The following is a 20,674-nucleotide window of genomic DNA, read 5'->3' as shown; positions in this document are numbered from 1 at the left end:
TATTGTCTTCTGAATATTCATTCATTATTATTTAATTTTTTTAAATTAAGAAATCATTATCGAGTATCGTATAGATAAAACAATGAATATATTTACGATTCAATATTGGGATCCATAATACTAATATTTTGTAAAGCTTTAATATATATATATATATATATATATATATAATATATATATTGTGACGTGACGCCTAGCAGCACGTCACAAGGATCGCGAGATCCAACCGGGAGGAATTTTTGGGCCCTCGTCCTCCCCTGATTTAGGGAGAGAGAGCGGATTTTGGGGGCGGGAGTAGACCCGCCTCTCTTGCGTAAAAATTTATTTTTTTATTATGGCGATAGTAATATTAAGATTAGACGCTACTGTAATGGGGGACGCTAGCGGAATCTCACCCGGTGACTCGACACGGTGCAGAAGACCGGACCAAGAGATACGGGACGAGCGGAGGCGCCGACCGGAAGGAGAACGCCGAGCTAAGTACCTCTCTTTCTACTTTCCTAAAATTGTAACGTCAATTTAAGACTTCGCTGCCGCCCCTGTAAACCTCCCTATACTCAGCAGGTACGAGGAACAATCGGGGAAGGTCGACCGAGAAATGAGATCGAACTCCGGAACCCCGAAAACGGAGCCGTTGCCGAATTAAGCGCTACCGAAGAACCATAATAGTTACGGCGAGCGGCTACCGTAAAAACCCCTCACACCGGGCTTCAACAGGAGGGCCAAGAAAAATAATCAGAGAAGAGACAGGGAGCGACAGGCGCGAATACGGCCCTGAAGGCCGCAGGATTCATTGAGACGCGTGATGATCCTGAGGGTAGCGGAAGCGCCACAAGTGGCCTAATTGCACATTAACTTGCCGGCGTGAATCCGACGAGCCTTCCGCTCGTCACTGTTCGGCGGACCGGCGAGGAGTACGACGGCCCAAATCCATCGATTTCTCACGCTGATGCCGAGAGCGCCGAGGATCTCACGGAGTCATCGGTGAGACGAGCGTCGACCCCATCAAGCCGTTTATCGTTTAGATTATCAGGTAGAAGTAGCTCGAACAGGATCGTTGCCGAATTGCTGCCGTTAAAAATTCTTTTCGTGAGACGAATTCATGCTTTCGGTAATTGCGCATTAACGTATGGCGGCCGGCCGACATGTCTTGTTCGAGCTCAAATAAAATTAAGTGCCCTCTCTCCCGAGTATGCGCTGACAGTCAAATTAATTGTCTTTCTTGTTGCGTTTATTGTGATTTTGTGAAAATCTTTGCCTGTTAAACTTTCGAAACGACGAGCTCACACACAAAGGCGATTGCGATATCCAATAACCGACAAATACGTCGCGGCATCGGCTCGCATATTTCCGAGGCTCAAGTCATTTGATACTTTATTGTTATTGATAGTTTTTCGTGTCTAGATTCAATCGTTCCTGTTAGATACGTTAGTAGTCGCTAAATTCTTTCGTTGAAGCAGCAGATCTGTATAATCGGTTCGCATCTATATTCGCTTCTGTTAACTGCGTGTGCGGCGGGTAGATCCATTATTATAATTAATTATTTCTATTCGCGAAAGACGGATGTCATTAAAGGAGTCGACACCGCGGTGCTCATTATTAAAAGTTATTTGGGGATTCGTAGCTGCCGAAACTCTAACAAGTCTCGTTTAGCGCGGAATTCCGGGACTTTTCTTGTATGCTTTTCTGCCGCGTGACATATGATACCGCGGTGATCGCGCTCGAATGCCGGCCCGTCGCTGCCGGCTAATAATCGGATAATCAATATTATAAAACCGCTTTGCATCTACACGAATCTGTCTGTCATTAAAATTTATTCATATGTTAAATATATTAATTCTTGTTATTATAATATTATGTTTTATTTGCAGCCACCTTGTATTCTCGATCCTTCCTTGTGAACTGTTAACACGGACTCCCCCCCTCTGCCAATTTCGAGACGGGGCTAGTCGAGCGTCCGTCGCGATTTTTCTGAAAATTTTGCATTCTTTGTGTACTGCCGATACGGTAAATTTTATAGAGCGGTGCGGATTACCGCACCTGGCGCCCATATATTTGATTTTGGAGAGAAACGTTTTTTTGTTATGTAAGGAGATCGCGCCGAAGGTGTGCCGTGGGCCAAAAACACCGGCCACGTAAAATCATTAGCCCTTAAAGAATTAACGGTCACAAATTGGCGCCCAACGTGGGGCCCACTAAAAACAGAGCATCTCATGATTTCAAATTTTCCGTTAGAGATTCGTTGGCACAAGGAAGAAGGAACTCGAGAATAACAAGGTCAACTGTAATATATATTGAATTTTGAATGTTGTGATATCTCTCTGTGTCTGATATTTGAACATGTATTTCTCTTGTATTTGAGGGTCGCAAGCAAATATGATTTTGAAAACAACCGTTTTGAAAGTATCGGAAAGTCTCAGAAGCATATATAATACAGATTAATATTTTTCCCGTACGGGAAACTTTTCAAATATTAGTAATATCGTCTATTTAATCGATTTAATGAAATATCTAAAATTATAGCTGTCGATTGAAAAAAATTTTGTAATTTATTTTAATTTAATGAAAATATTAAATTTTTTTGTTTTCAATATTAAAACTTCTGAGATACTATATATTGGAATTCAACTTTTTAAGAATTTTATTCACTTCTGGAGCTTTTATTATTATCTCTCGGTTATTATTAATGATTGTTGATAACTTCTTGAAAACTTCGTAATCTTTTGCTTAATTTTTTTCATATATTATAATTAATTCTTCGTTTTTTTTTTGTTTTGTAAGCTGTTGAAAAGTCAACGTAACGAATTAAAAGTCAATATAGAGGACCTTATTGTTTATTTAAATTTGGAATGCTTGCGCACCCCTCCTCCTTTCTTTCCTTTATTGGCGCATTAATTGCTGCCTACCGCTATAATATTCGGCTTTATAACTTGTATATTGATGTGTGCTATTTTTGGATTCTTTTTCTTGTGTATTTTTTTTCTTTTACCGTTTGCCTTGTTAGCGATTGAGATTATTTATCTTGATGTATATTCTGTGTATTAATGTGCCTTTCTTTCAGGATTTAATTGCCATAGTAAAATTCTTATTTTAAACCAATCTTTTTTTTTATCTGTGGAATTTCGGTGTGATTTTATAAGAGGGAAATTATTTGGGAAAATTATATTAGTAAGGATTGCTTGCTCGGAGTTTTCGGAACATTAGAGTCGTTTGTCTTCGCGTTAGTGTTTATATTTTTGTGTGTTACCGTTCGGAGCGTTCGCCTATTATTTTCGAATTTAACGATTGTCATTGTTAGCTTCTCTCAAGGATCTCTCGAATAAAGCCTTCGCAGTGTAACACAAATATTTGCGTCCTCGGGGAACCACAGCTTTCGTCGATCGAAACACGTATATTTTCGACTCGTATAGTTGCCGTGAGATAACGGCCAATTTTGAATTTTATTTCGAGATCGAGTGTTCGCGATGAGCGTAGAAAATCGGAACGATACGGAATGGGTTCACGCGCTGACGGTGGACCAGCTGAGGGCGGAGTTGGAACGACGGGGTCAGAGCAGTGAGGGTACCGCCCCCGCGTTAAGAGCTCGATTAATTAAGCATGAGAACTGCACACTACTGGGATGGGAGACGCCGCGGACACCCACCGGAGTCGATCTGGAAGCGTTCGAACAGCCGGAAGGGGCGCCTAGAAGGCCCAGTGATAGGGACGAGCGGTCCGTAGCTGCCGAGGGGGCGGCAGAGGGGGGATCGCTCTCGGTTGCGTGTACGACCCCCGCGAATAGAACTACCCCCGCAACCCGTGGATAATCGAACCACTCCGAGACCAGCGTCTTCCGCCATGGACGTTTATCACATCATGCGTCGGTGGAATTTGCAATTTTCCGGCGCGAGAGGTAGCGACGCGGAGACGTTTCTAACGCGTATCGAGGAGGGCTGCGCGTTGATAACAGTCAGCGACGAAGAAATTTTTAAATGCATTCCATTCTTTTTAACGGGCATCGCGCTATACTGGTACCGTGGTGAACGTAATCAGTGGAGGACATGGCGAGATTTTGAGACTGCATGGCGTGAAAGATTCGGGAATCCTGACTTCCAATTTGCCTTACGAGACGAGATCATGCGGCGTACGCAGGGCGAACACGAACTTATCGCGGATTATTTAATCTGTATTCGCGCCCTTTTCGATAGATTAAGTCCTCCGTGGAATTTGGAGGAACAGTTAAATTACGCCCATCGTAATATGCTGCCACGCTTACAGATTTCGGTTCACCGCTGTAATGTTTACGATTTCGCCTCGCTGGAATATGCGGCTACGCGCGTTGAACGTAGCTACGACGCTTTAGCGCAATATCGTCCTCCGCCGACTCCGGACAGTCTATTTTTCCTGATTTAGCGTATCGTCCTCCGCGAAAGGCCGCGAAAGGCCCGACTGCCGTAGCTGCCGCCGGAATAACTGACGTGCAGCCTACGAAGAAGAAGAAGAACGACAAGCGAGCCCAGAAAGGGGCGACCGACACCCGAACGGCACCGGCGACCGTTGCCGTAGCGCCTCCTGCTGCCGCGACCGCCGGTACTTCCGCTCCGACTTCTAGCAAGTCAGTGACTTCCAACCGAAAGGTGAAGTGTTGGAATTGTGAAAAGACCGGCCATATAGCGCGTGAATGCTCGGAATCGCGCCGCCAATACTGCTACCGTTGCGGCAAGGCGAATGTCACCGTGAAAACGTGCCCCTCGTGTTCGGGAAACGGGGCCGAGAGTCGTTAGGGAGGGCCGCTGCGACTCTGAATAATGAAGGGGAGGCCCGCGTCGCGAGCTCCACGCGCGAGATAGTCTTGTCTTCGAACATGGTCGATCCCACCGATTCTTTAGAGCTACCACCATTGCATTATCTTATCGTTGCCATTAATAAGGAACCTTTAAGGGCGCTCGTCGATTCGGGATCGACTCGTACGATCCTCGGGGCTGAGGCCATTAAAATTGTTCGAAGGTTGAATCTGCCTACTCGGCAACGAGTTACTCGGATTCGCACCGCGAATGGGCAGATAGCGAGAGCGCGCGAGGAGGTCGATCTATCGTTTCGACTAAGGGATCGAATTCGTACCATTTCCGCTTGTTTGCTGCCGGACTTGACCGTCTCGTGTTTAATCGGCATGGATTTTTTGCGAAAATTTGGCGTAGTTGTGGATTATGAGTTATCGGAATGGAATTTTAGAGATAGTCCTGCCGTGAGATATCCGTTTGAGTCGGAGAGCGAGGAATCGCGAATATGCTGTGAACTCCCCGAGTTGACACCCTTGCAGAATGAACGCCTAAAGTCATTTTTGGAGAATAGGGTACCGATAGCTGTCGAAAACCCCGGTGTCACTTCTCTTACAGAGCATGTTATTGACGTTGGCCAACATCGACCTATTAAGCAGCGATGTTATTTAGTCTCACCTAAGGTTCAGGAGGCTATTCGCGATGAAGTGGATAAAATGTTAGAGGCTGGAATTATAGAGCCTTCTTTTAGTGAGTGGTCAAATCCTATCGTCATGGTAAAGAAATCTAACGGGAAATACAGATTTTGTTTAGACTTCCGAAGAGTTAATAGCGTGTCCAAGAAGGATGCATATCCGCTGCCGAACATGAACGGCATTCTAGATAAACTAAGATCGGCAAAGTACATCTCGACTCTTGACTTGAGTCAGGCGTATTTTCAAATACCTCTGGCCAAGGAAAGCAGGGAGATCACCGCCTTTAGCGTACCCGGGAAAGGATTATACCACTTCGCGCGAATGCCTTACGGACTGACAGAAGCGCCCGCGACATTCCAGCGTTTATTAGACAAATTAATCGGGCCGGAGATGGAACCGCACGCGTTCGCGTACCTGGACGACATAGTAATCGTAACGCCCACTTTTGACGAACATTTGGAATGGTTGGAACGTGTATTAAACAAAATCTTCGCTGCCGGTCTCACGATAAATCCGGCGAAATGTGAGTTTTGTCGCTCACAGGTTCGCTACCTCGGGTTTGTTGTACAAAGGGACGGGCTGACCGTGGATCCTGACAAAGTTCAACCCATTTTAGAATACCCGCCACCACGGAATGTTAAGCAGTTACGCCGGCTCCTAGGTATGTCGTCCTGGTATCGGCGTTTTATCCCGCGATTCGCGACTCTCAGTGAACCGCTAACAAGATTACTGAAAAAGAATCAACGTTGGGAATGGGCGGAAGATCAAGCCCGTGCTTTTGAACAGATCCGTTCACATTTGATGGCCGCTCCAACCTTATCGTGTCCAGATTTTAATCTTCCCTTCGTTTTGCAAACAGACGCGAGTTCTGTCGGGATAGGAGCAGTTTTGACGCAAACAGTCGAGGGACAAGAAAATATTATAGCTTTCGCGAGTAGAGCATTGTCCGATCCGGAGAAGAAATACTCCGTCACAGAACAGGAGTGCTTAGCTGTCGTATGGGCTATTAAGAAATTTCGACCATATCTAGAGGGTTATAAGTTTACGGTAATAACCGATCACAGTAGCCTGCGATGGTTGCATAATCTTAAGAATCCTACGGATCGACTCGCAAGGTGGGCCTTAGAGCTACTCGAATACGATTACGAGATAGTGCATAGAAAAGGCGCGTTACATCACGTACCGGATGCTCTGTCGAGAATGTATGAAGGTGATACCGAGGTTAAAGTATTAGTTGCCGCGGAAGCAGATTCAGCTGCCGATACCGCAGATGAGTGCCGATATCGCCGGCGTTTCAGGGAGGTATCTGACCGAACTAAAAGATATACGGATTGGAGAGTTGTAGATGGTCAAATGTATTACTGTCGACCGAGGGCGATCGTGTCGGACATTGTCGAGGATTTAGATCGGTGGAAATTAGTACTACCGCAGGAACGGCGAGGGAAGGCTCTGAGAGAGGCGCATGACGAGCCGCAGTCCGGACATTTAGGGGTGGAAAAGACCTTCCAGAGACTCGCGGTCGCGTACTTTTGGCCGAACATGTTTCGGGATGTCGCGAGATACGTTAGGCGGTGCGACACGTGTCAACGTACGAAAGTGGAACAGGCTCCCCCGACAGGACTTATGGGCCGACGCGTCGTAGAGGGCCCATGGACTGTCATTGCTGCCGATATAATGGGACCGTTTCCCAAAAGCAAATCCGGATTCACATACGTCCTGGTCGTGCAGGACTTATTTACAAAGTGGGTAGAGTGTTTTCCGCTACGCGCCGCTAACGGGAAAAAGATTTGTGAAGCTTTAGAGGAAGTAGTCTCGCGGTGGGGTACGCCAAAGTTCCTGCTTACGGACAACGGCACGGAATTCGCGAACCGAACATTGCAAACGTTCGCTGAAGAGCACGGAATCTAACTCACCACTATTCCGCCGTACCACCCACAAGCGAATCCCGTAGAGCGAGTGAATCGGGTCTTAAAAACAATGATTGTCGCGTTCCTGGATCGAGACCATCAGGAGTGGGATGAGCACTTGAAAGACTTTCGTTTCGCCTATAACACGGCTCATCATTCCTCGATCGGAGCATCACCCGCGTTCTTAAACTTAGGACGAGAGTTAGATCCCTCCAATAGTTTACGCGATCGTTGCCGAGGGACGGCTGAAATCGAACCGCGGAACACCGCGGATTGGTCCGAGCGTATGAGAGGATTACGTACTCTATACGACTGGGTGGACGAGAATTTAGAGCAGGCCTACCGCAAACAAGCCACGTATTACGATTTGAAGCGACGCAATGTTGCTTTTCAGATTGGCTATCTAGTATTAAAACGCCACCATGTTTTATCGTCAGCGGCACAGAATATTGCCGCAAAGTTATCACCGAAATTCCACGGACCTTTTCGCATTGATCGCATGCTCTCGCCTGTTGTGTGTGAGCTCGTCCATTTGAGTGGCGATTTTGCGGGTAAAGTGCACGTGCAGGATCTTAAACCCTACCATGTTCCGCCTCCCTAGATAGCTGCCGAAAGTATAAGCGTTGAGGAAACCGAGCGAAAAATGGATGAGTGGCGAACTTTCAGGCTCCGATACCGGGATGCCATCGAAGAAATACACGAGCGGTACCCGGGGTTCTGGATAGAGCTCCGGGACCTCGCAGAGAATAGGGACCGCCGCCGCACTACCACCCGAGGAGCGACCGTCCGGGAATTTCCCCGTACTAGAGAGCGGGGGACCCAGGCCTCCGGAGGAAGGACCCTGGGACAACGCCTATTCGGGGTTGCCGCACCGGAGTCACAAGACGCGGGTACCCAGACGGAAGCGGCCGTCACCCAGTCCCAAGGGGTCCAGGCGGACACCCCTCCATCCGCAATAGCTGCCGTGCACCGGAGCACTCCCGGAAGGGGAAGAGGCCAAAGCCTCCTACTGTCAGCCTCTCTGAGGCGCCCCGGCCTGATGATGGGGGGTCATACTCCCCCATCTCCGCCTCCACCGGAGACAGGTCGTGCCGCCGCTCAGCTCGTGGGAGAACCACAGCGTTCGGGCGCGGTAGTGGCCGCTAGGCCACCAACCAGAGGTTCCACGACCTGCTGGAACTGCCGCTCCCCCGACCATCGTTACTCCACCTGTCCGTAGCCCAAGGGGAACCGGCAGTATTGCTATGGATGTGGTCGGGACGGAGTCACCCTTCGGACCTGCCCCAGATGCCGGGAGGAGTGGAGAGACCTGGGGCCCTACCACCCCGACAGAGGACATTTGGGACATTAATAGCTGCCGCCAACCCCTCCATCTATGTATTATATTTTTTTTTGCTCTTTTCTGCCTTCCTTTGGTACCATTTTTTTTTTTCGGCTCCTCTCTGGTGGAGAATAAAAATAGATTGAGGGACCACAGCATCGCCTTAGTCTTCTATCTCTTAGGTTTCTATCCTCCTAGCCCTTTCCTGCTGTTACGCCCTCTAGGATAAGAACTCCTCCTTGTTTCGGTTGTACTCTGCTTTGGCTTTGTGGTCGCATGATCATTGTGGTGTTGCGTGTTCGTAACCTGTATGAGGATGACTGCAGGCGCGGCTATGGAGGAGAGTGGACTAATTTTGAATTTGGAGATTTAGGAGCATTCAAAGGCTGACGGCTGTCGACGTTGGTCGGTAGCCGAGACCTCCTCGGTCCTCTCTTAGGAGGGGGGAGTTGTGACGTGACGCCTGGCAGCACGTCACAAGGATCGCGAGATCCAACCGGGAGGAATTTTTGAGCCCTCGTCCTCCCCTGATTTAGGGAGAGAGAGCGGATTTTGGGGGCGGGAGTAGACCCGTCTCCCTTGCGTAAAAATTTATTTTTTTATTATGGCGATAGTAATATTAAGATTAGACGCTACTGTAATGGGGGACGCTAGCGGAATCTCACCCGGTGACTCGACACGGCGCAGAAGACCGGACCAAGAGATACGGGACGAGCGGAGGCGCCGACCGGAAGGAGAACGCCGAGCTAAGTACCTCTCTTTCTACTTTCCTAAAATTGTAACGTCAATTTAAGACTTCGCTGCCGCCCCTGTAAACCTCCCTATACTCAGCAGGTACGAGGAACAATCGGGGAAGGTCGACCGAGAAATGAGATCGAACTCCGGAACCCCGAAAACGGAGCCGTTGCCGAATTAAGCGCTACCGAAGAACCATAATAGTTACGGCGAGCGGCTACCGTAAAAACCCCTCACACCGGGCTTCAACAGGAGGGCCAAGAAAAATAATCAGAGAAGAGACAGGGAGCGACAGGCGCGAATACGGCCCTGAAGGCCGCAGGATTCATTGAGACGCGTGACGATCCTGAGGGTAGCGGAAGCGCCACAAGTGGCCTAATTGCACATTAACTTGCCGGCGTGAATCCGACGGGCCTTCCGCTCGTCACTGTTCGGCGGACCGGCGAGGAGTACGACGGCCGAAATCCATCGATTTCTCACGCTGATGCCGAGAGCGCCGAGGACCTCACGGAGTCATCGGTGAGACGAGCGTCGACCCCATCAGGCCGTTTATCGTTTAGATTATCAGGTAGAAGTAGCTCGAACAGGATCGCTGCCGAATTGCTGCCGTTAAAAATTCTTTTCGTGAGACGAATTCATGCTTTCGGTAATTGCGCATTAACGTATGGCGGCCGGCTGACATGTCTTGTTCGAGCTCAAATAAAATTAAGTGCCCTCTCTCCCGAGTATGCGCCGACAGTCAAATTAATTGTCTTTCTTGTTGCGTTTATTGTGATTTTGTGAAAATCTTTGCCTGTTAAACTTTCGAAACGACGAGCTCACACACAAAGGCGATTGCGATATCCAATAACCGACAAATACATCGCGGCATCGGCTCGCATATTTCCGAGGCTCAAGTCATTTGATACTTTATTGTTATTGATAGTTTTTCGTGTCTAGATTCAACCGTTCCTGTTAGATACGTTAGTAGTCGCTAAATTCTTTCGTTGAAGCAGCAGATCTGTATAATCGGTTCGCATCTATATTCGCTTCTGTTAACTGCGTGTGCGGCGGGTAGATCCATTATTATAATTAATTATTTCTATTCGCGAAGGACGGATGTCATTAAAGGAGTCGACACCGCGGTGCTCATTATTAAAAGTTATTTGGGGATTCGTAGCTGCCGAAACTCTAACAAGTCTCGTTTAGCGCGGAATTCCGGGACTTTTCTTGTATGCTTTTCTGCCGCGTGACATATGATACCGCGGTGATCGCGCTCGAATGCCGGCCCGTCGCTGCCGGCTAATAATCGGATAATCAATATTATAAAACCGCTTTGCATCTACACGAATCTGTCTGTCATTAAAATTTATTCATATGTTAAATATATTAATTCTTGTTATTATAATATTATGTTTTATTTGCAGCCACCTTGTATTCTCGATCCTTCCTTGTGAACTGTTAACACGGACTCCCCCCCTCTGCCAATTTCGAGACGGGGCTAGTCGAGCGTCCGTCGCGATTTTTCTGAGAATTTTGCATTCTTTGTGTACTGCCGATACGGTAAATTTTATAGAGCGGTGCGAATTACCGCACCTGGCGCCCATATATTTGATTTTGGAGAGAAACGTTTTTTTGTTATGTAAGGAGATCGCGCCGAAGGTGTGCCGTGGGCCAAAAACACCGGCCACGTAAAATCATTAGCCCTTAAAGAATTAACGGTCACAATATATATATATATATAATATATATATATATATATATATATATATATATATATAAAATCTTTATTCTTCAGCTTTTGCAAAGAAAGGACTTGGTTTTTACCCTTCACATGCTCATCCTTCCATACCTTCTGCATTCCTAACTTCTCTTTCATAATAATTGGAACTCTGGTAGATTCACTAGATTACATTACTAAACGCTGTTGAGTTTTTAGTTCTCATTTGATACGATTGAGTTTTTAGTTCTCATTTGATACGATTGAGCAAATACATTATATTCACGTATTATATGTACAAGATTTTGTACAATTTCAAAATCTAAATATGAGTTTTCACTAACAATAAGACAATAATTTATCGCTTTATTGGAATCCAAAATAAAAAGTTGACCATAAGTAGGATTTTCATTTTTTGCAGCATATAATGCTGTATTAATTTGATAATAAATCTGTCCTTGTCTCTTTTAAAACAATATGAACCAGGTCTATCTTGTCATTTAATTAAATTAACATTAAACGATGCAAATGAAAACGAATTATTATAACTACAAATATGTTGAGAAAAATTATTAGACTTTATATAAACTTCATCAAATAAATAATAAAGAAATTGAGGAAGTTTTATTAATAATTGAATATAAACTGCATCATGATTATAACATTCATGGAATGGGTATCTCTTATTTAAATTTTTTTTAGCTGCAGTGTTTTGCAATACAATGAATACAATATATATCCATTGGTCAATATAATATTTAATTATTTTAATTTACAATATAATATTTAATTACATCATTCATTGATATTGAGTAACTATTACTTAAACAAGGTTGATTTTTCTGCCGTGATCGATAACGAGATTAATGAGATTCTACAGAATGTTATTAACACACTGATATAATATCTATAAAATTAAATGCATTATGTTACAATTTATTATACTTTGTTTAAATATTTAATTATTTTAATTTAAAAAAATGATAATCACTTGAACATATTAGTTATGTTATTAATGTTTTCTTATCAATATATGTATGATTTTCATTTTATATGAAAATGTTTTATTTCTTAAAAGGTAAAATAGATCGAAACGTTTGACTATATATATTTTGAGTTTGTTTTTATTGTATTTATTAGTTATTTTTCCTTGACTTTTGTATGTCAATTTAATATTTTATCAATAATTTCTTCTCACGCTATTATTAGGGTTCGTTGATCAGTTCGTTTCTCAAGCGTCTTATGTTTTATTTCTATTATTGAACAAATATTTATAATTACATTTTAAATGAAAATTAGATTAAACTTTACTTGAATTGTGAATTAAAAGATATAATTCTCTTAATTTCTAAAGATGAAAATTTTTGAAAAAAATTTCTTTTTAAAAGAGAAAAAATGAAAATGAAATGAAAAATAAAAACTTTATTTTTATTACGCAAAAAGGAGACAGAAAAAAGAATAAACAAGAAGAACAAAAGATATAAAGAAAAAGGAAGAAGAAAGAAAGTGAACCAGAGAAAAAGGGAGAAAATATATATAAGGTATCTATAATTATTGTATTATATTGTGTAATATAGCATTTTTTATTTGATAATAATATTTATTATTTCATTTTTAAGTCCATAAGAAAAATATAGACGATAAGTGAAAGATAAAGAAGATAATTGTGTATAAAATAGTAGATAAGAATAGTGTGTATAAAATAAGAATATAATTGTGTATAATATATGTGTGTAATTTTATTCAATAATATATGTAAGATATTTAAAACTATATTTAAAATTAATTATAAATTATATGTTATTAATTGTTAATTTAAATTACTTATTAATTATTTTAGTTATACTTCTTAGTTATTTTAGTCAAATTACTTAATAATTATTTCTGTTTGTGTATGTACAACGTTTAATAATAAAACAATAATGATGATGATAATAATTATGATTATGATTCTGATGACAATAATGATGTTGATAATAATGATGATTATGATGATGATAATGATAATGATTATGTTGACGACGACAACGATGATGATAATGATAATGATGATGATAATAATGTCAAGAATGGTGATAATGGTAATGATAACAATGATGATGATAATGATGATTATAATTATGACAATTGTTATTATTTTGTAAATTTATACAGATAAATTCAAAATTCAATTATTAAATATTAATCTAATTTAAAGAATTGAACTTTGTTTTTTTAGTTTTAATAATTAAAAAAATTGAATTTAGTTTGGTTTGGTTAAAAAATAATTAGCATTTATTTCTATTATACATATATATTTTTTTCTTTTATACATATTAATATTAAAAAAACAAGATATTAATACTTTAAATCTTATTTCTTAATATAATTTCAACTTTCAATTAATATAGATATATTTATTCAACTTTCTGTTTATTTTTAAAGAACTGCGTTCACATATGCGTTTAACTTTCACTATTTCTTCAATATATTTTTTCAACTTTCAATTAATATAGATATATTTATATAATAAAGGTATAATAATTACATATTTGTACTTATTTAAACTTTTAAAGTTAAGAGATTAAATTTTTATTGTATTACAAAGTATATTTTTATTTTTACAAAATGCCAAAACGAAAAATAAAGCGTACTTTAGAAGAAGAAGAAAAATTTAAACAACAACGTCGTGAAAGAAATGCAGAAAATCAACGTCGTCGTTGTCATAATGCAAAAACATTACGTAATATGTCGAAATCAATTGACATTAACATTAGTACTCATTGCATTGATGGTACAATATGTGATAATCGTATAATTGAACTAAATGATAATGTTGAAGATAATTTAACAAATAATATATTATTGCAACAACAATCTGTTCGTATTTCTGGTACAATACGCGATAATCGTATTATAGAATTAGATACTGAAGTAATTGGAGAAAGCTCTATAGATACTACATCAACGTGTCAACAACATTCTATAGAATCTCGTCAATCTCGTTATCGATCACGGCAGAAAAATCAATCTCGTTTAAATAGTGATTCAATATTAATGAATGATGTAATTGGACATTATATTGGTCCCATGGATGTGTATTGTATTCATTGTAATGCAAAACACTTCGCAGCTGAAAAAATTTTAAATAAGGGAAATTCATTCCATGATTGTTGTAATCATGGTGCAGTTTATATTCAACCATTACCAAAACTTCCTCAATTTCTTTATTCTTTATTCGATGGAGCTCATACAAAGTCTAATAATTTTTTTCAACATATTCGTAGTTATAATAGTTCGTTTTCATTTGCATCATTTAATGCTAATTTAATTAATTTACAAGATAGACGATCTGGTCCATATTGTTTCAAAATACAAGGACAAATTTATTATCAAATTAATACAGCATTATATGTTGCAAAAAATGAAAATCCTACTTATGGTCAACTTTTTATTGTGGATTCAAATGAAGCGATAAATTATCGTCTTAGTGAAAACTCATATTTAGATTTTGAAATTGTACAAAATCTTGAACATATAATGCGTGAATATAATGTATTTGCTCAATCATATCAAATGATGAGTGAAGAACTAAAAATTCAACAGCGTTTAATAATGGAATCTGGTGAATCGTTACCAGAATTACAATTATTATTTACTTTAAAACTTGGTATGAATCGACATCGATATAATCCTCAAAGAACTAATGAAGTTGCAGCTGTTTTTTATACAACTGCTGATGGAGAAATTCCAGATTCATATGTTACAATACGTAACAAAAATACTAAAACTTTACAAAAAGTTAGTATTATGGATCCTAATGTTGAACCATGGGTATATCCGTTATTTTATCCATGTGGTACTAAAGGATGGCATCGTGATTTAACAAAATTAAATAGTAATAGACGAATAACTAGAGGACAATATATTAAATATCGAATGGCGATTCGTGATGAATTTAATGTTTTTATATTAGGTCGTCGTTTATTTCAACAGTGGCTTGTAGATAATTATGTAAAAATTGAAAAAGATAGGATTGATTATTGTAAAAATCATCAGAAAGAATTACGTACTGAAACATATCAGAGTTTAAGAGATTATTTACAAACTACAGCAAATAATTTAAAAGGACGTATTGGTAAAATGGTCATACTTCCTTCCACATTTATTGGTTCACCACGTAATATGTTACAAAATCAAGATGCAATGGCTATTGTTAGTAAATTTGGTAAACCTGATCTGTTTATTACAATGACTTGTAATCCAAAATGGCGAGAAATTGAAGAAAATCTTTTGCCAGGCCAACAAGCTGCTGACAGACCTGATATTAGCGCTCGAGTTTTTAATATTAAAAAAGATTATTTAATCGATTTAATTATTAAACAAAATTTTTTTGGTGAAGTAGCAGCGTTTGTATATGTTATTGAATTTCAAAAACGTGGTTTGCCACATGTTCATATATTAATTACTTTAAAATACAATTATAAAATAACTACACCACAGATTGTTGATAAATATATTTCTGCTGAAATTCCTGATCCGTCTGAAAATCGTGTTTTACATGATATAGTTATGAGACATATGATTCATGGGCCTTGTGGCGATTGGTGTTTGATAGATGGTCGGTGTTCAAAACATTATCCAAAACCTTATTTGGAAGAGACTAAAATGGATGAAGATGCTTATCCTTATTATCGTAGACGAAATAATGGTAAAAATTTTGAACGTCCTGGAAAATATATAGTTGATAATCGTTACATTGTCCCATATTGTCCTATTTTATCGATTATATTTAATTGTCATATTAATGTTGAGGTAGTTTCAAGTATTAAATCAGATAAATATTTATATAAATATATTTATAAGGGACATGATGTTGCTGTTATAAATATTGAACCGATAACTGAAAATGTAATTATTGATCATGATGAGATACACAATTATATTGAAGCTCGATATGTTGGACCTGTAGAAGCCAGTTGGCGTATACTTGGAAAAAAATTACAGGATAAAAGTCATAGTATAATTCGTTTGCCAGTTCATCTTCCTAATGAACATAATATTATAATTGAAAATGAATTCACTGAAGATGCAATGACCGCTGCTTTAAATCAAGTTACTATGTTAATAGATTATTTCTCATTGAACTCACGTGATGAAGAAGCAAAACAATATTTATATATAGAAATTCCACGTTATTATACTTTCAAAAAAGAAAAAGTTAATGGTAGAAATGTATCACGTTGGGTCACGTAAAAGTCATTATAATTGCATAGGACGAATGTATTCCGTTAATCCAACTCAAATAGAATTATTTCATTTACGATTATTACTACTTACAGTAAAAGGAGCTACAAGTTTTAATGATTTAAGAACTGTTAATGGACAATTTTATCAGTCGTTTTCAGCGACATGTCTGGCTTTAGGTTTAATTGAAGATGATGATGAATGGAAACAAACTATGAATGAAGCTGTTGGGTGGATGATGCCACGACAACTTCGTAGATTATTTGTACGTATATTGTTACATTGTCAACCATTACATCCAGAAGAGTTATGGGAAAGCTTTAAACTCGCAATGTCAGAAGATTATATTCGACAGTTAGGTATTTTACATGGACAAAAGAAAGCATACATGCGGATTAATATTATGCTTAATGCTGAAGGTAAGACTTTTGCTGATTTTCCACAAATGGAACAATTGCCAGAAAATAATGAAGAAATTGATTTTATAAGTCTTGATCAAGCTATGAATATTGGCACTAAACAATATGAACAATTAAATACTAAACAAAAAGAAACAGTTGACCTTGTATTAAATAAATTGGATAATAATATTAATAATAGTCAAATTAATAATAATTGTTTCTATATTGATGGACCAGGTGGATCAGGTAAAACATTTATATATACAACTATTTATTATTTAGCTAAAATTCGGAATAAACGTGTATGTATGATGGCTTTTACTGGCATTGCAGCAACCTTATTGCCTGCTGGAAAAACGGTTCATAAGACATTTGGATTACCAGTTCCATTATTTGCTGATTCATCATCTGCTATTAAAATTCAGTCAAAGGAAGCTCAATATTTGTTTGAAACAGATATTTTTATTTGGGATGAAGCACCAATGGCACCACGATATGCTTTAGAAATTATGGATAGAACATTACGTGATATTATGAATAATGATTTACCTTTTGGCGGAAAAATTGTTTTATTAGCTGGTGATTTTAGACAACTTTTACCTATTAAGATACATGCTACTCGAACTGAAATCGTGAATCTTTCTATTAAATTTAGTCCTGTTTGGAATATTTTTTAACTTTTTCTTTAAAAAAAAATATGCGAGTTCATAAAGAAGAAAATGAATTTGCAAAATTTCTGTTGGATATAGGAGATGGTATATTGAATGATTCTAATGATAATATACAAATTCCTGACTGTTGTATAGCACCTATTGATGTTGATATTATAGAACATATATATGGAGATTTAATACGAAAAAAGGAATTTAATAAAATAGCTAAACGTGCTATACTTTCTGCAAGAAATATTGATGTAGATGAAATTAATAAAAGAGTTGTAGAATTGTTAGATATAACTGGTGAACGAATTTATACAAGTATAGATAGTACTGTAAATTGTGGAGACAATTGTGATATTGGTGAAGCTTTGTTACCAGAATATTTAAATAGTTTGTCTCCATCATCTCTTCCTCCATATGAATTATGATTAAAACCAAATTGTATTATTATGTTGATTAGAAATCTTAGTATCAATGAAGGTCTTTGCAATGGTATTAGATTAATGGTTATAGAACTTACTGATCATTTGTTGAAATGTAGAATCTTAACAGATGATAAAACAGGAGATATTGTTTTTCTAAATCGTATAACATTATATTGTGAAAATGTTTTACTTTTTCAAGAAGACAATTTCCTGTAAAATTAGCTTTTGCTATGACTATCAATAAATCACAAGGACAGACGTTTGATAGAGTAGGCATAGATCTTCGTAAAGATGTTTTTAATCATGGTCAACTTTATGTTGCTTTCTCGCGAGTTCGTTCTTGGGAATCATTGAAAGTTTTTCTTGGTAATCAAAGAGATAATACTTGTATTAAAAATTATGTGTATAAAGAAATATTTTGAAACTTTTTAATATAATTTAATATCTAAATGATTCTATTATATGTAAATGTTTTGAACTTAATTTTATATTAGAAAAATACATGTTAAAAAATATATATTAAAAATGCATAGACATATATTATAAAAATAAGTGATAATTATGTATACATCTATTATATTTATAAGTAAAAAATTATTTACATTTTATTTATAATTGTATAGTAAATATAAAGAAAACATGTCGAAGGAAGAAATACCAGAATGCTCATACAAAATTGATGATGAAACAAACAGGACGGAATTTGAACATCTAGATGGGATGGAATTACTCTCATCAAATGAAGTAATAGATAATATAAAAATTTATGATTCTACAGTGTGAGTATATTACAATTTAATTTCTTTAATAAAAGTATATATAGTAAAATATTACGATCTAAAATTATTTGAAATATAATCTATAAAAAAAAGTGCGTGAAAGAATGAGAAAGAGAGAGAGAGAGAGAGAGAGAGAGAGAGAGAGAGAGAGAGAAAGACAGAGAGATTATTAACTATTCTATTACGTTTATAGAGAAATAATAGGATATGTAGACAGCGTTGAAGCACCAAAATATGTAGGAGACAAATTGCAATATAAGATATTTAAATTTTATTTAAATAACGGGACAGGAAAACGTATTCAAGTAATTGTATGGAACGATGATGTCGAATACGTTCAAGATCATATTAAATTAAATCACGTAAATAATAATTCTTATTTTCTAATTTAATCTAATTTTAATTTTTTATTATAATTTAATTTTAATTTCAAAATTTTTATATAATTCTTATTTTTTGGTTTTTAATTTAATATAATTTTAATTTTTTATTATAATTTAATTTTAATTTCATATTTTTTAATTCTTATTTTCTAATTTCTTGTACCACAATAATCTTTACCTTATATGTATATAATATATAATAATAATCATTACAATAACGTATAATAACAATAATAATAACAATAACGTGTATAATAACATGTATAATTAAAAATAATAAATGAGAAATAATTATATTACATATAAATTTAAGCTTAAACATAAATCATAAATATATAAAATGATCTATTAAGAGCCAAACCGCGATGCAAGTGCGTACGTCTCGCAGAAATTTAAGATATCTACGAGAACGAAAAATGTGTGCTGAGGCATAAATATTAAATATGTATTAACGTTCTCAATTCGAGAATCTAATTGATACACAGATAAATAATCCTCTTTAATTCTTCTTACCCCCCAGTATACGCGATTGTGATTGGGTTGAAATTTAAGTTTACTTATATATTTTTGTACTTAATAAAAATTAATACGCATAATATTTGTATGTATTTTTATATATAATTAGTTACATCTTTTTTGCAATAGATTATTCATTTGGACGGTGTACAGGCTCGGACATCAAAAATCGCTAGATTCAATAATGGAAACGTTCCCTATGAATTACAAATTCAGAATAACACAATAATATCAAATTTAGGAGCTTATAATCAAACAAAATCTGATGTAAATATAGAACCGGAAATAGTTACATTTAGTGAGTTTATGACTACATCAACACGAGTTGGTAAGTTCCATATGATATTTATATATGTGTGTGTGTATGTGTAAGTTCCTATGATATTTATATATGTGTGTGTGTGTGTATGTGGTTTGTATATACATATGTATAGTACATAGCGTGTCCATTTATAAATGTCAAAGCAAATATCTTGCAACTGGTAAAAGTTACAGAAAGGTTAAATAAGACAAATTTGTTTGCTTTTAAGTTTGCAACAAAGTGCATATTAAAAAAAACACTTGTTTGAAGTCCTCAGCTTTCGCCAAAGAGACTATTCCTTTCCTTTATTATATCAATACCTAATATACTTCATTTTAAACAATTTCTGATTATGACAATAAAATTACTATTTCTTAATTTTGTTTATTTTCTTTTTATATCCTTTTAAAGTAATATAAACATTATTTTAAAAAATGTATCATTTGTGTGTGTGAAATATATCTTGAATTATTTGCCCACCCCCCCAAATATTTTTTACAAGTTGACGACACTGTACATATCACATATACGTTTCCATATACATATACATATACGCATACATATTCATATACATATACATATTCATAGTATACATATATATATATATATATAAGTTCCGAAATTACTTTTAATATAACCTTCTATCGCTATATAAAAATACAAAAATTATATATATAATATATATATATATATATATATATATAAGTAAATATATATAATATATACTTATATATCCGAGGCAAATTCCCGTTACCTAGCCCTCAGTCGCTCTCGCTACGTCTTGGCAGAACGAACCCCCCGCCTACCGACTTTCGGAGGGTAGCCGGCGGTATATGTCTCGAGGAAACAATCCTTACCTCCCCACTCCGT

The 20,674-nt window shown here is 37.4% G+C and overlaps 1 protein-coding gene and 1 long non-coding RNA gene across 2 annotated transcripts in view; one reads left to right on the top strand and one right to left on the bottom strand.

The window, feature by feature from the left end:
• LOC145960914 (uncharacterized) overlaps positions 1 to 20,674 on the bottom strand; it is a 183,354-nt gene that overhangs the window by 135,508 nt on the left and 27,172 nt on the right. The window lies entirely within an intron of this gene.
• LOC145960912 (uncharacterized) overlaps positions 1 to 20,674 on the top strand; it is a 51,788-nt gene that overhangs the window by 4,488 nt on the left and 26,626 nt on the right. Inside the window, exons 3-5 of the mRNA XM_083080638.1 lie at positions 18,449 to 18,604; positions 18,798 to 18,966; positions 19,633 to 19,831. Of these exons, the coding sequence (XP_082936764.1) occupies positions 18,465 to 18,604; positions 18,798 to 18,966; positions 19,633 to 19,831 (508 nt within the window). The 5' untranslated portion in view covers positions 18,449 to 18,464. The remainder of the gene's footprint in view (positions 1 to 18,448; positions 18,605 to 18,797; positions 18,967 to 19,632; positions 19,832 to 20,674) is intronic.

Source organism: Camponotus vicinus, unplaced genomic scaffold, assembly GCF_025532165.1.
Source record: "Camponotus vicinus isolate PSW18456_S1 unplaced genomic scaffold, iyCamVici1.0 SCAF_10, whole genome shotgun sequence".
Lineage (NCBI taxonomy): Eukaryota > Metazoa > Arthropoda > Insecta > Hymenoptera > Formicidae > Camponotus > Camponotus vicinus.
This window is presented reverse-complemented; position numbering and strand designations above follow the sequence as displayed.